The 20,000-nt window shown below is 37.5% G+C and overlaps 1 protein-coding gene and 1 long non-coding RNA gene across 2 annotated transcripts in view; one reads left to right on the forward strand and one right to left on the reverse strand.

Annotated features, from left to right (window-relative positions):
• The window catches only part of LOC122983760 (segment polarity protein dishevelled homolog DVL-3-like), a 37,385-nt gene that overhangs the window by 8,700 nt on the left and 8,685 nt on the right, over window positions 1-20,000 (forward strand). The window contains exons 7-10 of the mRNA XM_044353855.1: window positions 837-933; window positions 10,293-10,362; window positions 11,265-11,404; window positions 11,509-11,585. Coding sequence (XP_044209790.1) covers window positions 837-933; window positions 10,293-10,362; window positions 11,265-11,404; window positions 11,509-11,585 — 384 coding nt within the window. The remainder of the gene's footprint in view (window positions 1-836; window positions 934-10,292; window positions 10,363-11,264; window positions 11,405-11,508; window positions 11,586-20,000) is intronic.
• Window positions 3,408-4,064, reverse strand: LOC122983801. Its single transcript, XR_006403760.1, has 3 exons — window positions 3,897-4,064; window positions 3,664-3,754; window positions 3,408-3,474 (listed from the first exon to the last, which is right to left on the reverse strand). It is a non-coding gene; the product is annotated as an uncharacterized LOC122983801 (long non-coding RNA).

Consider the following 20,000-nt stretch of genomic DNA (forward strand, 5'->3'; position numbering starts at 1 on the left):
GTTTTGTTTTATTTTTATATTTTTTTTATCTTTTCTCACATTTTAGGATTTTGTATTATTTTATATTTTACTGTGTAAATTTTATCTTTTTTTAAGGGCACATTTTTACATGTTTTATGTTTTGTTTCTATCTTTGTGACATTTCCATAAATATTTCAGATATTTCTCCTCAAACATTAACAGGTATGTAGATGTGACGTCCACTAAACTTATTTTGGATTTTTAGTTTAATTAATTTTTTAAGGATGTTTATCTTTTTATTTGTCGTTTAACTAAAGTTTTGTTTTGTACAATTTTTATTTTATATTTTACAATTTATTTTTTGTCTTTTTTACATTTTTTTAAAAAAATTTCACTATACTTAAATTAGAATTTTAACATTTTACTGTATTTTACTGTATTTTACTGTATTTTCAGAACGTTTTTATTTAGATGTTTTTTTAGATTATTAATATATTTTGATTTTAATGATCGTTTTTTGAGTTTTATATTTCAGAATAAGTTTTCAGATGTGTTTTAGATTTTTTCAGGACACAAATATTTATTTTATTTTTCATATAATTCTTTTTTTTTTTTTTTTTTTTACATTTTTCAATATTTTAATGTTAATTTATGTTTTCATACTCTAATAGTTTTTAGATATTTTATGTTTTTTTTGCTTTAGTTAAATATTTTTTGTTGATCTCTTTTATCCGCTGAGTGAGTGAGTTGATGGACACCTTGTTGCTAGGTAACCACAGAGCTGTCAATCAGCTGTGAGTCAGGACAGAAACAGGTGATATTCACACCTGTCTCAGCTGACTCAGGTGTGTTTCCCCTCTGTGATGTCACACCAGGTTCAGCCAATCGACGGAGCAGAGCAGCTCCTCGCCACGACTCGTCAGGCGACAACGCCGCCGCCACCGGAAACCCAAAACACAGCGGATGGAGAGGGTATACACACACACACACACACACACACACACACACACATACACACACACACACACATACACACACACACACACGAACACACACACACACACACACACATACACACACACACACACACACACACACACACACACACACACATACACACACACACACACGAACACACACACACACACACACACATACACACACACACACACACACACACAAACACACACACACACACACACACAAACACACACACACACACACACACACACACACACACACACACACACGAACACACACACACACACAAACACACACACACACACACACACACACACACACACACAAACACACACACACATACGGGTTTTTATCACATGCCGGGGACCAATGACTGGCAGCAGCCTGATGGGATCCACCCTTTCTGAAGGGTCTAGAAACATAATTTTAACTGCTAAAATCATCATAAATTTTTCTGAACATGAAAATCACTTGAAACTTCAATAACTCTCAAAAAAATTTTAAACCTGAAATTTGACCCTTCAGGGGACTCATCATGTTAAGTCAGGAATTTGCCTCCCATGGGGACATCATGTTATGTCTATTAATATACAATCAACACCACTGTTAAACACAGCACAGTTCATGACAAGCATTTAATTAACTAATCTTGGGCTGAAACCTTAATATTAGATTACATAAACACTGAATTTAATAATCCAGACTGCCAGATTGAACATGTTGCAAATAAAATAATTGTAAAATTGAAAAACAGTTTCCCAACTGAGCTCCAACAGGTATGACAAAAACCAAACCTGATTTACAAAGAAACAATTATGAGTTTTTACTGAATGTGATGATCTAAACTACCAGGCATCATGTTTTCTCCCAAAACACACCAGACTGAGTTTCTAAAATGCTGTTGCTCGGAGGAAAACAAGGCCTACTGTACAAAAGGGAAAGACAAATTGTGCTCAAATTTACAAAAACCTTTTATTCAAAATGGCCTTTGAATTCATTTAAAACATCCACCCCGTTACATCCTACAAGCCTCACTCTGCCGCCATTTTAATTTTATGTCACGAGAAGTACAACTTTGGAACTCAAACAAGCACAACAAAAACTCTGTTTCTCTATATTTCCCTCCATGCCAGTAGGGGTCCACATGATCAATGATTCGCTCATTAAAGCAGTGATTTAGATCCATGAAGTCTGTCGGAGATCCATTACACATATTTGGCCAAACAGCATAATCTGGTGTATCAGTGGACTGCTTTTGTACTGGCGATGTGTGTTATTCAGGTAAGAACAAGAGCAAAGAGCATCATATTTATCACCATAACTGAGAACAAGTGCAGAAAGAAACACGTTTCCACACATTTAAGAACGTGAAAGAACTGCAGTCTTCTCAGTTAGTTTTTCTTGCACTTTCATGCTGAATCTCAGTGATACGGGTTTTAACATAGTACTTTACCGCCATCCAGCTTCGTTTTTTAAGTGCTTTTGGTGAAGCTGTAATGCAGGCAACACAATCCAACATTCCTGGTACTGTACCAGCTCCTATGAAGGCCATTAGTGTCTTTTCCACAGCCTGTACCTCTTCAGGTGACCAGCTCCTCCTTTTTGAGGTTTCTAAGGAAGAAGACAGAAAATGAAAAACAATCAGGGGGGTAGACCGGTGATCTATGAACAGACTGTGCAGCTCTTAAGGTTGGGAGAATCTTGGAGTTGTTTGAATTTGATATATTCAGCTGTGGAAATCCTGTTTACAAGGTCAGCTGTTCAGTGTCTAACAGGAAAATAAACACACCTTTGTTCAATTAAAGTTGAGACTGAGTAGCTTATTTTAAGAGTGTGTGACAAATTAAACTGCGCTGTAAAGACAGGTAACTAACAAATACCCAGAGTGCATTTAGTGTGTGAAATACCTGTTTTAGGGTCGTCGCTGTCAGACTCAGCAGTTTTCTGTCTCCTCTTCAGTGTTGAGGATCCTGTTAAAATCATGAATGATGAATATATTAATAAAATAAATTGACATCTAACAGACAACACATCTTAACTGTTTGAATGAAAGCCATAAAGCATTTTGAAAGCCAAAATGCTTTATAGATGAACAGTTTTGTAAACAGTAATAACTTCCAAGTGTGACGTTAGCATGCGGTGACTTTCATATATCGTGTTCCTGAGAGACGTACTTTCTGAAGCAATAAATGGATGTTTGAAAGTAATAACCATTTATATAAATTCAAACAACCCAACCCATTTACACAGTTATATGAAGTAAAAAGTTTTACTTATTAGCCTCTGTATGTTTATTTGTTCCAGTATGAAGGCTGGTGGTGTATCGTCATTGAGTATGACAATCATACAAACTAATTACATATTTATAAAATTAAAGCAAACAATTTATATGTTTAGAGTATCGACAACATTTTTAAAAAATGAGGTTAAACTAATGTGAACATATTTCACTGCATTTAGTTTGACACATACCTGTTTTAGGGTCACCGCTGTTAGACTCAGCTCGCCATCTTCTCTTAGATCTTGAGGATCCTGTTAAAACATTAATACAATAAATTAACAGCTAACTGGCAACACACCTTCACTGTTTGAATCAAAGCCATCTAAAGCAAAACTTAAAAACAAACTTATTGCTTTCTTACAATTACATTCATACAATCAGCAGATGCTTTTATCCAAAATGCCTGACACATCTGGAGGTGCAGCAGGCTTTATACTTACCAACTACCACTTCTATAGCGCAGGTCTGATTTTCAGTCGCCTCTGATCCATCAGACACCTTGGACGTCCGTTCAAGGTATTCTAAGGTGAGCTGTAAAAGAAAAATACAAGAAGCTGCACACTCACTACAGTAATTTTCTAATTACCTGGAAGGATATTTGCATTTTAACTGGCTAGTAACAATAACAGGGTGAACAGGTGTCTGACACCAAACTCTAGGAAATTGCAAGTACCTCAGATGAAACCTCTGATGCTGATGATGATGATGGTAGTGATGATAGTGATGATAGTGTTACTACTGATGATATAAATGATGATAGTGATGAGGTCTCCTCCTCCTGGTTTGGACCTCCTGCAGGCTAAACAACATAGACAAACAATACTTATTATCATTTCTCCAGAACATGAGGTTCCTGAAGAACATATGGTGTTGTTATGTATGGTATATGTGGTACAGCAAACTTGTCAGGCCATGCAACCCAATTCAGCATCTTAGAATGCATTGCATACATGTGATTGTTTAAGAAAAGAAAGACACATATATTGTGTCACACATAAAAGCACAGATGGCTTTACTTTATTGCTACTTAACATTGGATATAGTTTGTCAACATTTAAAACTGTATCGATCATTCTGGCTCTCCTCTCCCCCTCAGCTCTCTCTAATCCTTGTCTATTAACTGTGAACTGGTCTGCTAGCATCAAGCAGAGCATGAGAAGGTGCACAAAGGAGGCAACTATCACAGTGAGCTAATTAAATATTCAAAGTAAATCAGAGTCAGAAAACTCTTCTCCCTTGTTAAAATCAGCACTGTCACATTTTCCCCATTTCATGTGAAGATGAAAATGTGGCAGTGTTGAAGAAACAGTTTGTGGTCTGTGCACCTGCAAACAATCAACATGCTATCACACAATATATTAACTTATCTAAGCCATCACTACTAACGTGCTAGTAAAAATGAATTAAAGATCATTTTTATGTGCTACTGCAATTGCTGCACTGATAATTGCCCAAACAACTTAAGTTGATGATTTAACTTTAATTTAGTTTTTAATGTAAATTTTTATTTTGTTTCATAGAAAAATTAAACAGTTATAATATTGAACTGAATTTTTAGGAAGGAAGGTATATAGAATTTAGGAAAAGAGATTTATATTAATCTATAACAAAACAGGCATAAAAGCCAGTGTGAAGTAAACTGTTAGGAGGCCTGTCATATGGGACAACCTAAATCAGCACTTGTTTGACACTTACCAAACTCTTGGAAGCTGTGTGTAGCTCAGATGAAACTTCTGGTGGTGATGAGGTATTCTCCCCTTTTTCCAGTCTTCTTGAGGGCTGTAACAGACACATTTATTGTATAAAGCTATAGCTGAAGAGCCAGAGCACTGTACTCCTAAACACATCTTTTATTAAATTAAAAACTAAAAAATGTAAGAGGCCACATTTAAGAGAAAGATCAGAGTCTCTGCCATTAAAATAAAATATAAGGATTACATCTATCAAGTCACAGCATATGTACTGCTCATGCAGTTTATTGTAGTTAGCAATAATTAGCAGTGTCAATATATACCTCCAAACATTATTTGGACAGCTACATCCTTTTCCAGTTTTGTTATAATCTCAATCATGAACTAAATAGACAAAAAGAAAGAAAAAAATCATACTAAACTACCAGAATGATCTTCAGTACATATTATGATGTTTATTATGATGTTTAAATTATCTAAACTTTGACATTGTATATATTGTATCAAATTTGAAAGCATTACCTGTGTTTGGTGATTTATGTACTCCATGTACTTGCATAAGCATTTATCATGATGCTGCCTGAGTGTTTGTAAGCGTGCCTTCAGCCTGGTGGATTGTGCACTCTGTCTGCAGGAGGTTAAATACAATTAAAATAACATTTTATAACTACAGTACAATGGCTGCTTGTTTAGGTGTGTAAAGCCTTTAGGCCTGTAGTTAAATTAAGAACTTACTCTAGTAAATTACTCAACATTGGAAGCTAACTCTAGCTACTGATGGCTGTAACAGGTGAAAATGCTCATTAAACATTCCTCTTTCCTCTCCTCAGCCTCACTGTCCTTCCACACTGCTGAATATTACAGTAATACAGTATCTGAGGCCAGCCAAGTAAAAATAAGTGGCAAAAAGATAGTAACCAGTCAATAACCTGAAAAAACCTAAAATATCAGCTCAAAATTTTACTGACAGAATTATATTTAGCAAACTAACAAAAAATTACCTTTTGGCTGCAAACTCATTAGCTACAGTGCTTAGCCTAATTAATAATAACTAAAAGTTTCATGTACTTACTTAGTTTCCATTAGTTCTCCTCTCTTCGGCCATCAGCCATCCGTTGTCTCTGTTTGTCTGTGCTGCTGCCGTCTGTGCTGCTGCGCCTGTTCCTACTGACTGTCAGCAGCTCAAACCGTGTGACCGGGGCGGGTGGGGGATGGGCATAGGTAAGATGGGGACCGCAAAAGTCAGGAAAGGTGTGTTCCTCCCTCAATCTTTGATTCAGTGCGGAAATTTTATCATTGCATGGCTGAACTCCTGTTTCACAAAAATATTTCACTATGTTTTTGATATCCTAAATTCTAAATTAATATTACAAATTTTTACTGATGATATCATGACTGCCATGCTGTGCATGTATTAATATCCATGTTATAACCATTGTTCTGTCTTTTCTAATGTAACCAAATTAACATAAAATATGAGAATTGTATAATTAAATTTGTAGTTATTACTACTAGTAAAGTAATATTACTAGTAGTCTGAACGTTGAGTACTTGAACCAGTAGTAGCTTAAGTAGCTAAAATACAGCAGTAATTGCATTAATACTACTACTATACTACTACTAGTAGTAGTACATACATTAGCATTAGAAACAGCATTAGAATTAGTAACAGCTATATTCTATAAAATGAGTACATACAGCCACAAATTCCACTTTGGTTATCCTCAAAGATTTATACAGGCTGGCACCAGTTACAGTCTCTCCTGCATGGTTGCCACTAATACCATATATTCTGCCTCACAAAAGACAATGCTACTGTGTACTGTGTCTTACTTGCAGGAAATTATCGGATTGTTTTTGTTGGACCAAAACACCATCCAGATATGCTTCTTCTGTAGTTTTGGGCTACACTAATTAGAGCCTCAGTTTGTATAAATATCACAACACAGCTAACTGTATCCTCAATTTGTATGAATATCAGTACATTGCTTCTAACTGTAGCCTCAGTTAGTATGAATATCAGTACACAGCTAACTGTAGCCTCAGTTTGTATGAATATCAGTACACAGCTAACTGTAGCCTCAGTTTGTATAAATATCAGTACACAGCTAACTGTAGCCTCAGTTAGTATGAATATCAGTACACAGCTAACTGTAGCCTCAGTTTGTATGAATATCAGTACACAGCTAACTGTAGCCTCAGTTTGTATGAATATCAGTACACAGCTAACTGTAGCCTCAGTTTGTATAAGTATCAGTACACAGCTAACTGTAGCCTCAGTTTGTATGAATATCAGTACACAGCTAACTGTAGCCTCAGTTTGTATAAGTATCAGTACACAGCTAACTGTAGCCTCAGTTTGTATGAATATCAGTACACAGCTAACTGTAGCCTCAGTTTGTATAAGTATCAGTACACAGCTAACTGTAGCCTCAGTTTGTATAAGTATCAGTACACAGCTAACTGTAGCCTCAGTCTGTATAAATATCAGTACATTGTTTCTAACTGTAGCCTCAGTTTGTATGAATATTAATTTATTTACATTTATTTTAAAACCTCAGAACACACATTGAGGGAGAACCCTCATTTTCAAGGGTGCCAAGGTACAGACATACAATGAATGCAGACACAACTAAAATCAAATAGAAATAAAAGAACAATACATGTCTACGTCATTTTAAAACAAGATAAAATTAACAATGCTAAAAAGTTTAAGTGTAGGGATTGACAATGAGAACAAAAAATAAATAAAAATAATACAAGCATTGACAGTTACAATTAATAAAATTAGAAATTAAAACTAGGAATTGTCTCAGCAGTATAGATGAGATCAACTTTAAGTTTTGTTGAAGCTTATTCCAAGTATGTGGGGCACAATAAACGAAATATCAGAACCATTACAAAAATAGACCTTTTATTTATTTACAAATAATTGTTAATTCTTGTATTTATTAATTTATATTTTTTGTCTACTTCAGGCCAACAAAAATGTCATTATTAGTTTCTTCCAAAGAATAAAATCACTTTGAAAGGAAGTTTAATGATTAAATGTGTTCCCTTGTTGATTTTAGAAAAAGTAATTTGATAACATAAAAATCTAATCACATTAAACTGCACAGACGGTCATACTTTCTATGAAATATGAAGCTTATATGATACACACACTTTCACACAGTTACACACACGTCAGGAAAAGGTCCCCACCAGTGCAAATTCACACACTGCAGTACCGAGTGTGACCTCTAGGGCATACACAAAGAAGTGAAATTCACCCCCCAGGGGACCAATTTTTTTTTTCAAAAAAACGTCACCAGGCACATCAGGAACCTCTTTTCTATTGATTGCAATGCTCGTGCCTGTGGGGACCGGGATTCGGTCCCCACGGGGAAAATCGGTCCCCACGGTGTGAGTGATATGTCAGGTTGTGGACCCCACCAGGATAGAAAAACGAGAACACACACACACACACACAAACACACACACACACACAAACACACACACACACACACACACACACACACACACACACACACACGAACACACACACACACACACACACACAAACACACACACACACACACACAAACACACACACACACACACACACACACACACACGAACACACACACACACACACACACACACAAACACACACACACACACACACACACACGAACACACACACACACGCTGACATCACATCAAATGACTTCACTGACAGGATAAATATTAAAACATCTTTAATAGTAAAATTATGACGAGTTTGTACAGATGATAATGAAACACAGACAGTTATGATGCGTTCAGGGTCAACATATAACGTATATCTGTAAAACAAAGACGTGTTTCTTATATTCTGACAAATGTTTTACATTTTTTATGTAGTTTTTAGGTTTTTTATGCTTTTATATGTTTTTTAGATCAATCAGATATTTTAGATTTTAATAATCATTTTAATTAATACTTCACTTTTAGGACACAATCATTTTGATTTTTTTACCTTCTTACAAATATTTTTCAGTATTTTAAGTTTAATTAATTTTATCACACTTATAGTTTTAGATGATGGTTTTATACCCTTTCAGTCATATTTTAGAGTTTACTTCTGGAAACATGTTTATTTTATTTCTCAATATTCTAATAACTTAAACAATTTATTGATTAAAACTTTTGTCGATTAATTTTCACTGACTTTAAAACTCTGAAGATTATTTTAATAAAAACTGTCAGTGATTTTATTTGAAGTCAAACAGCTTCTTCTGTCTTTATGTGTGAATTTAATCTGTCCTTCATCTTCCTCTCTTTTACCTGTCTGTCTGTCCACCTGTCTGTCTGTCTGTCTGTCTGTCCTCCTGTCTGTCTGTCTGTCTGTCTGTCTGTCTGTCCTCCTGTCTGTCCTCCTGTCTGTCTGTCTGTCCTCCTGTCTGTCTGTCTGTCCACCTGTCTGTCTGTCCACCTGTCTGTCTGTCTGTCTGTCCTCCTCCTGTCTGTCTGTCTGTCCTCCTGTCTGTCTGTCTGTCCTCCTGTCTGTCTGTCTGTCTGTCTGTCCACCTGTCTGTCCTCCTCCTGTCTGTCTGTCCACCTGTCTGTCTGTCTGTCTGTCTGTCCTCCTCCTGTCTGTCCTCCTGTCTGTCTGTCTGTCTGTCTGTCTGTCTGTCTGTCCTCCTGTCTGTCTGTCTGTCTGTCTGTCTGTCCTCCTCCTGTCTGTCTGTCTGTCCTCCTGTCTGTCCTCCTGTCTGTCTGTCTGTCTGTCTGTCTGTCCTCCTCCTGTCTGTCTGTCTGTCCTCCTGTCTGTCCTCCTGTCTGTCTGTCTGTCCACCTGTCTGTCTTCCTGTCTGTCTGTCTGTCTGTCCTCCTGTCTGTCTGTCTGTCTGTCTGTCTGTCTGTCTGTCTTCCTGTCTGTCTGTCTGTCTGTCCTCCTGTCTGTCTGTCCACCTGTCTGTCTGTCCTCCTGTCTGTCTGTCTGTCCACCTGTCTGTCTGTCCACCTGTCTGTCTGTCTGTCTGTCCTCCTCCTGTCTGTCTGTCTGTCCTCCTGTCTGTCTGTCTGTCTGTCTGTCCTCCTCCTGTCTGTCTGTCTGTCTGTCTGTCTGTCTGTCCTCCTCCTGTCTGTCTGTCTGTCCTCCTGTCTGTCTGTCTGTCTGTCTGTCTGTCTGTCCACCTGTCTGTCTGTCTGTCCACCTGTCTGTCTGTCCTCCTGTCTGTCTGTCTGTCCACCTGTCTGTCTGTCCACCTGTCTGTCTGTCCTCCTGTCTGTCTGTCTGTCCACCTGTCTGTCTGTCCTCCTGTCTGTCTGTCTGTCTGTCTGTCCTCCTCCTGTCTGTCTGTCTGTCCACCTGTCTGTCCTCCTGTCTGTCTGTCTTCCTGTCTGTGTGTCAGTCGGTGTCTTTCAGCAGTGTCACTGACTCCACCATGTCGCTCAACATCATCACAGTAACTCTGAACCTGGGTGAGTACAGAGTGGACCTGTCTGTCCTCCTGTCTGTCCTCCTGTCTGTCCTCCTGTCTGTCCTCCTGTCTGTCCTCCTGTCTGTCCTCCTGTCTGTCCTCCTCTCTGTCTCTCTGCAGCTGCTTCCTGTCAATAAAAACCATCTGATTTTATACCAGAGGAGACTTTTCAAACTGATGCCTGAATGTCCGTCTCTACATGTGTGAGCCACACGTGTCATCTGTTGGTATTTACAGAAAGGTTTTCAGCACATACAGCAAATATCTGTGGGAGGGGTTATTACTACATTTGGATTTAAATTTGCACTCATAATATGATTGGGAAGGGGGGGGGTGAAGGATCAAAGGTGGTTTTGGGTCAGTGGTCTGGTTTGGTGACCCTGCAGGAGATGAGGGTTCCTTATCTGATCCTTTCTGTTTGCAGGAGGTTGTTTAGATGGTCAGTGAGGAGTTTAGGACTCTCACTTATATATATTATTGGCCAGCATTCCTGGGGGGTTGAAGAAAGAGCCGGTCTGTGGTTTGAGGCTTGTGTTGGGACTTTACCCAACAATATACATTTACAACAAATCATTTAAAAGTATTAAAGATATTTTTGGGCATATTTTGTGTCATTGCTATGTTTTTTGTGATTTTTCAGATAATGTAATAATGTCATTATTTTTCTAATGTATTTTATCTTGATTATGTATGAAGTATTATCATGACCTGTATACATAATGACGTCAGCATGACACACCGTACAGCATCATAAAAAGCCATCCTGCATTAGCTGCTAGCAGCTCCTGTCAACGCTGTAACCATGGAAATAGACAACAATCATTAGATAAATATGATATTGATTAATATGATGATTATTTGGAAACATTTGAAGTTATAAACAGCATCTTTGTCTGTCTGCAGAGAGGTATAACTTCCTGGGCATCAGTATTGTGGGTCAGAGTAATGACAGAGGAGACGGAGGGATTTATATCGGCTCCATCATGAAGGGCGGAGCGGTGGCAGCAGACGGACGCATCGAGCCCGGAGACATGTTACTGCAGGTACTGCTGCCTCTGATGCTGTAGTACTACTACTACTACTACTACTACTACTACTACTTGTAAAGACATCTGCAGTAGTATTTATCTTCTGTATACCTGTACAGGTGAATGACATCAACTTTGAGAACATGAGCAACGACGACGCAGTGCGAGTCCTGAGAGAGATCGTCCACAAACCAGGGTGAGACTTATTATAGTACTACTGCTACTACAGTACTACTACTACTACTACTACTACTACTACTACTACTACTACTACTAAACCAGGGTGAGACTTATTATAGTACTACTGCTACTACAGTACTACTACTACTACTACTACTACTACTACTACTACTACTACTACTAAACCAGGGTGAGACTTATTATAGTACTACTGCTACTACAGTACTACTACTACTACTACTACTACTACTACTACTACTACTACTACTAAACCAGGGTGAGACTTATTATAGTACTACTGCTACTACTACTACTACTACTACTACTACTACTACTACTACTACTACTACTACTACTAAACCAGGGTGAGACTTATTATAGTACTACTGCTACTACAGTACTACTACTACTACTACTACTACTACTACTAAACCAGGGTGAGACTTATTATAGTACTACTACTACTACTACTACTACTACTACTACTACTAAACCAGGGTGAGACTTATTATAGTACTACTGCTACTACAGTACTACTACTACTACTACTACTACTACTACTACTACTACTACTAAACCAGGGTGAGACTTATTATAGTACTACTGCTACTACACTACTACTACTACTACTACTACTAAACCAGGGTGAGACTTATTATAGTACTACTACTACTACTACTACTACTACTACTACTACTACTACTACTACTAAACCAGGGTGAGACTTATTATAGTACTACTGCTACTACAGTACTACTACTACTACTACTACTACTACTACTAAACCAGGGTGAGACTTATTATAGTACTACTACTACTACTACTACTACTACTACTACTACTAAACCAGGGTGAGACTTATTATAGTACTACTGCTACTACAGTACTACTACTACTACTACTACTACTACTACTAAACCAGGGTGAGACTTATTATAGTACTACTACTACTACTACTACTACTACTACTACTACTACTACTAAACCAGGGTGAGACTTATTATAGTACTACTGCTACTACAGTACTACTACTACTACTACTACTACTACTACTAAACCAGGGTGAGACTTATTATAGTACTACTGCTACTACACTACTACTACTACTACTACTACTAAACCAGGGTGAGACTTATTATAGTACTACTACTACTACTACTACTACTACTACTACTACTACTACTAAACCAGGGTGAGACTTATTATAGTACTACTGCTACTACAGTACTACTACTACTACTACTACTACTACTACTAAACCAGGGTGAGACTTATTATAGTACTACTACTACTACTACTACTACTACTACTAAACCAGGGTGAGACTTATTATAGTACTACTGCTACTACAGTACTACTACTACTACTACTACTACTACTAAACCAGGGTGAGACTTATTATAGTACTACTACTACTACTACTACTACTACTACTACTAAACCAGGGTGAGACTTATTATAGTACTACTGCTACTACAGTACTACTACTACTACTACTACTACTACTACTACTACTACTAAACCAGGGTGAGACTTATTATAGTACTACTGCTACTACAGTACTACTACTACTACTACTACTACTACTACTAAACCAGGGTGAGACTTATACTACTGCTACTACAGTACTACTACTACTACTACTACTACTACTACTACAATACTACTACTACTAAACCAGGGTGAGACTTATTATAGTACTACTGTATGGAAAGCCCTTTGGGCATCTATTAGATATCCTTGATATCAAACTTAAGTGTCCTCTACTAGTTCAGACTTTGGCAGTACTAGTTGGACATTTTGTCGAACTAGTTCGCAACTTTGCTGTACTAGTTGAACAAAAACTCGTACTAGTTACACCTTTTCTGCAACTAGTGACACTTTTGGCCAACTAGTTTGGACAAAAGCCGTACTAGTTGAGCCCAACGCCGAACTAGTTGAGCCAAAATCCCAATTAGTTGACTTTTTTGTGCACTAGTCGACAACTGGACCCAACTAGTAAAGCTCAAAGTCCTACTAGTTAACTAGTGCGCCGAAAAAACGCCAACATGTTGACTACTTGAGCGCAAATACGCCTTACTAGTTGACTACTAAAGCTCAAAATGCTTACTAGTACTACTAGTAAGAGCCAGAATGTCTACTAGTACTACTAGTAGAAGCCAAAATGTCCACTAGTACTACTAGTAGGAGCCAAAATGTCTACTAGTTACACTAGTGGGCGATTTTTTACCTTACTAGTACTACTAGTAAGAGCCAAAATGCTTACTAGTTGTACTAGTAGCACATTTTTGACCTTACTAGTACTACTAGTAAGAGACAAAATATTTACTAGTCGTACTAGTAAGAGCCAAAATGCCCACTAGTTGCACTACTAGGGTGTTTTTGACCTTACTAGTACTACTAGTAAGGCTAAAAGTGTTTACTAGTTGAACTAGTAAGAGATTAAATGCCCACTAGTAGCACTAGTTGCATTAAATGCTAGTCAGGAGGCGGGACATTGTGCCTTCCTATTGGCTCTCCAGCAAGAACTCCACCCGGCCAAAATTTAACCCTGTAAAGCCTGATAAGTTTTCACTGTTGTTAACCGCCAGCTCTTGCTTACTATCCATGCAGAATAAAGCATGAATTAATTACTTTTTCTATTAACAACAATGAATCTAAAGGTATTCAATTGTTTTTCTGTTGTTTACTGCTTGACTCATTTTCCTTGTTGCCTTTTTAAACAACACAAAGCTATGTAATCATTTTCTAAAACAGAAAAGCAGCTGCTCTGCTTCTTGCTTATTCCTTTCAACACGGTCACATGAACATTTTATCATTCATATCATATCGTCACATTATTTAGCAGTGGTGATGGTTAAAACCAAGTCACCACAGAGAAATAATATACTATATTTTTGCTAATGAGCGGCAGTAACTCACCCAACATATACAGTAATGTTCAAAAATTAAAATCAAATGTGACTACTACACCTTGTTTATTAACTACATTATAAACAATGAATGAGCCTATATCAGAAAAATAAACTCTGTCAGGCTCACTTTGATCAACAATAAGCACATAACACCTATATGTTAGCAGCACGGCTGTTATTTATGTGACTCATTTCAGTTGATGTGACTACAGTGAAGGCGGTGAAATCATTTATCCAGGAGCAGCTGCAGTGCGCAGCGACAACCAGCAGGTGGCACATCGAGCGGTCCAGATGCAGTGTTTGTCTCTGGGGAATTGTATTTTTATTTTTTATAAACATGACTGTTTTTCCTACAATTGGAAGTTGTAAATAGTTGATTGAGAGTAAACTGAGGAGTTTAAGGGGACAGTAAACACATGTATGTAATCAGATTTTAAATATCTAATTGATAAATATGTGAAAATTAATTTTAACCATATTTTACCACCTCCCCAGTTGTTGACTCCACTCACATGGTAGCTGAGGTCCAGAGCTCTCGATAACAGTCGGTCTCATGTCTGAAGCCCCTTATGTTGCTGAATTATAAGCCTTCAAACATGCACCAAGGTCAAGGTTCAAAGGTCAATATTTCTTAGCAGGAGCCCTGTAGAACCTTCATACTGACATATGTTACTCTCCAGGTCGAGACCTTTCCAACGATGTGTTTGGTTTAACTCTACGTCAAAGTTTTAATTTTCTCATTTCACAGATACAAACCATCCCAGACCTGGTCTCAGAGACAACTTTGAAGGACTGAGATACAGTGCTGCTTGAGAGTTTGTGAACCCTTTAGAATTTTCTGTATTTCTACATAAATATGACCTAAAATGTGATCAGACATTTACACAAGTCCTAAAACTAGATAAAGTGAACCCAGTTAAACAAATGAGATAAAAAAACAACAACATTTTTTTCATCTTTTTCATTAATTAATTGAGGAAAATGATCCAACGTTACATATGTGTGTGTGGCAAAAGTATGTGAACCTCTAGGATTATCATTTCATTTGAAAGGGAAAATAGAGTCGAGTGTTTCAATCAACAAGACGACAATCAAGTGTGAGTCTGGGAGGCCCTGCCTTATTTAAAGAAGGTTTGTGGAAGTGTGTCATGACTCAAACAAAGGAGATTTCTGAGAACATTAGAAGAAGAGTTGCTGATGATCACCAGGCTGGAAAGGGTTACAAAACCATTTCTAAAGAGTTTGGACTCCACTAGTCAACTGTCAGACAGACTGTATATAAACTGAATACATTCAACACCACTGTTATCCTCCCCCGGAGTGGTAAACCAACAAAGATCACACCAAGAGCAGGTGTGTAATAGTCCAGGAGGCCACAACAGACCCCAGGGTAACGTCTAGGAAACTAAAGGCTTCTCTTGCAGTGGCTACAGTCAATGTTCACATACTTTTGCTTCACACAAATATCTTAGATTGGATCATTTTCCTCAATAAATAAACGAAAAAGATTTAAAAAATGATTTTTTTTGTCTCATTTGTTTAACTGGATTCACTTTATCTAGTTTTAGGACTTGTATAAATATCTGATCATGTTTGAGGTCATATTTATACAGAAATACAGAAAATTTTAAAGAGTTCACAAACTTTCAAGCAGCTACGTATAAAATGAAGCTTTTTTTTCCTTTTTCTTTTTTTTTTTTTTTAGGGGAAATAGTGACCAGAATGAGTCACCTTCAGAGATTATTATACTGCTGATAGTCTAGTACATTACTGTAGGCTTGGGTTAGGGTGAGGGTAGGCTACTACAGGGCCAGCCTGACTATGTTGGTGCTCTAGGTGAGATTTAAATTGGAGCCCCAAAAAGTGCAACAATAGTTCCACACTCGCACTAAAATGAAGTGTAACATTTATACCTCCGGCCCAGACAAATCCTCCCAGTTCTCTGGACAAAAGGCAAGTGGAGGTCAAGGTGCCATTCAATGAGTGTTTGGTGGCTGAAGGACAAGTAAGGCTTTGAAAATCAACAGATGAAAACCCATCAACTGCTCAATTTCCAAAGCTGAACAGAAACAAGCAAACCTGTCAGTAACTCACTCAGTGCCCCTTCCCTTATTTGGTGCCCTAGGGGACCGTCTATGTGGCCTAAACTACGGCTGGCCCTGGGCTACTATTCACACAACCCTGATTATGATTCTTGGTTTTGGGATTTTATGTCAGTATGACATACAGCAGCTCATTCAATCAGAATCTGTTTTATTAGCCAATGCAAACAAACAGAGAATGAATTGGTGTTTGCTCACAAAAATCTGCAACACACAAGAATGAAAATACACAAAAGTAAGGTAATACTGCTACTACTACTACTACTACTACTAATAATAATAATAATAATGATAACAATAATAATAATAATTAAGTCAATAAAGCAATATTAGATTTAAGTTGAAATTTTAAAGTCTATTTATAGAGTGGAAACCTGAAATGAAATATTGACTGTACAGAGCAAATATGGACAAAGAATTGAAGTGAATGAAATATATGAAAGTGACAAGAGAATAAATTATATAAATTAATAATAAATTATTATTAATTTAAATTAAGGGAAATTATTAACATAATTAATAAATAATTAGATTATGTAACAGTAAGAGGTTGAATGCTATGCAGAATCTAAAGTCCAGTTTGATGATGGAAGTGAAATATAAAGTCCAGTTTTATAACCTCGTCTTCATCCCGTTCATAAACACACAACGTTGGAGGGTTTTATTGTTTTAAGAAAGATGATTTCATATTAAATATACTCAGCCACATATACTTGGAAATATATCATTAAACGAGCAACTTCACATTTTACAATCACAGGCTATAAATCAGCTTTTTCTAAACAGACATGGTGGTGTTTGGATTCGGGTTGCGGCGGACGGCGGCAGTTTGAAACGGAATGAAGCCAACTGACGGCAGACAGCAAAACCAGGAGTCGAACGCGCCCACAACACAATGCTCTTCCCTAGCCTTCCGCTACCACAACCTGACAGAAACTACTTTATTACTCAGAATCAGAGGAGAAATAATGATGACTGATGGCCTTAACACTAACCTATCTTACTGTTGAGTTACTAAGGACACGTTGGTGTTGTTGTGTTGAGAAATCTTAAAGATATCATTAAGACAAAACTTTAACACGATCACAGTGAGGAAAACACTTCCGGTCGGCGGGTATTCCGGTCAGCCAATCAAAAAAGGCTGAGCGAGTTTATTATACATACACACATTATTTTCTTTACACTTCAATATACACTACAGTACGTTACCACCAATCTGCAGTATGATATAATGTCATACTGACTATATGTTACGGCTTTAGCTGGCGTCATCACCATAGTAACGGTATGTTGAGAAATGTTAAAGATACTAAAATCGACAGTGAGGAAAATACTCATACGCGTCCTCTCCGGCCCCACCGGGCTGGTAATATTAAATTAAATAAATAAAATCAAGGATAATATCTTGTGATTAAATGTTGAGTGGCGTAGTTATAGTTAAAAATGAATAACAAATGAGAAAAAAACCCGCTGCAGGCACAAACCTACTTCCAACTGAAATACATCAGTTTGAAAGTCGTGCAGAGTGTCACGGAAAATAACTAGATAGATTAAATTTCATGATTATTTCATGACTGTCATGAGACAGACTGGCTCACAAACGAGACGCTGCAGGTTTTCTGTGAATGATTCACGTCCAGCGCGTTTTGGAGTCAGTTTAACTCTGAATACTGGGGAGAACAATCAGCTTTCTTTCGGCTTCTGATGATCAGTCGGTCACAATTTTTGGAAGGGACAAATTTACATGTTTCATATATTAAGGTCTAAACTGTGTTGACGGATGGTTGGTTTAAATATCATAATATAAATGTCCTTTATGAAATTAAGACTGTAATGTGTTAGTTTACTGTACGGGTCCAGCAGACAATATAACTTATAACTAATTATCAGACAGCTTCACGGGGTTTCTCTGTTCTCTCTGCTTGTCGAGCATGATGAGAGCATAGACTATATTATAAATATTATTAATATATATCTTTATAAACAGTCTATGGATGAGAGACGGACAGAAGCTGCATCTTAACGGCTCTCATCTGCCACCTGCTGGTTGTTATTCCGCACTGCAGCGACTCCTGGATCAATTATTTCAGCCTCTTCACTGCGGCCGCGGCATTGAAATGAGTGACATCTGTATGTGAAATGATTAACAACAATTTGGTAACACGGGGGAACTTCTGCTTGTCACTTCAGATATCTGAAGGGGCAAGCAGATATCTGAAGGGGCAAGCAGAAGTTCCCCCGTGTTACCAAGCAGACGCGGTGGAGGAACAGAGAAAAGACTTTTTAAAATTAATTCTCTGTAGTTGCAAATTTTCTACACATAAAAAGATTAATGTTACATTCACTTTGGTCTTCATGTTGTTGTACATTTCATCTACCAAAACGCATTCACTTTATTGCCATTTCATGTTAATACAAAATAAACTATATTAACAGGCTTCCTGAAATGAGTGCTGCTAAAACTCAAGTTACTATACAGAGCGGGCACTTTAAGAGGTCCAGCACACAGTTTCTACACTGACCAATCAAAATCTTTGTCCTGCCTGCTTCATTTGCATGCAGTCCACTAGTACTACTAGTTGCCCTGTTTCTGTGTTACTAGTACTACTAGTGAAGCTCAAAATGTTTAGTAGTAGTACTAGTGGACATTTGGGCTCTTACTAGTAGTACTAGTAAGAGCCCAAATGTCCACTAGTTACACTAGTGGAGTGTTTTTGACCTTACTAGCACTACTAGTAAGAGCCAAAATGTTTACTACTACTACTAGTAAGCACCAAAAATGCTGACTAGTAGTACTAGTAGCACATTTTTGAACTTACTAGTACTACTAGTAAGTTCAAAAATGCTTACTAGTACTACTAGTAAGAGCCAAAATGTCCACTAGTACTACTAGTAGGAGCCAAAATGCCAACTAGTTGCACTAGTGGGCTGTTTTGACCTTACTAGTACTACTAGTAAGTGCCAAAAAAATTTAACTAGTTAACTAGTAACACTGATTTTTGCCTTACTAGTTAACTACTAGAACAAATTTCTTTTGACTAGTAAGACTTTGTGCCGAACATGTAAACACTTTGACCGAACATGTTGGAAATTTTCCGTACATGTTGACACTTTCCTTTAACTAGTTGAGCTTTTCGCCGCACTAGTATGCGACTGTGCACAACTAGTAAGACTTTTCTTTAACATGTTGGGCTTTTTGCCGAACTAGTTGGCATTTTCGGCGCACTAGTCGACGACTTGGTCTTACTAGTTCGACAAAATTGCGTACTAGTCGACATCTGCGCGCGACTAGTATTACTACTGACGTAAAAAAATTTCACTAGTTAACATCTATGACAGTCGCAGCGCTTTACTAGTTAACTACTTGCGCTCAGATGTCGACTAGTGCGCAATTTTGGCGAACTAGTAAGACCA

Source organism: Thunnus albacares, chromosome 6, assembly GCF_914725855.1.
Source record: "Thunnus albacares chromosome 6, fThuAlb1.1, whole genome shotgun sequence".
Taxonomy (NCBI): Eukaryota; Metazoa; Chordata; class Actinopteri; order Scombriformes; family Scombridae; genus Thunnus; species Thunnus albacares.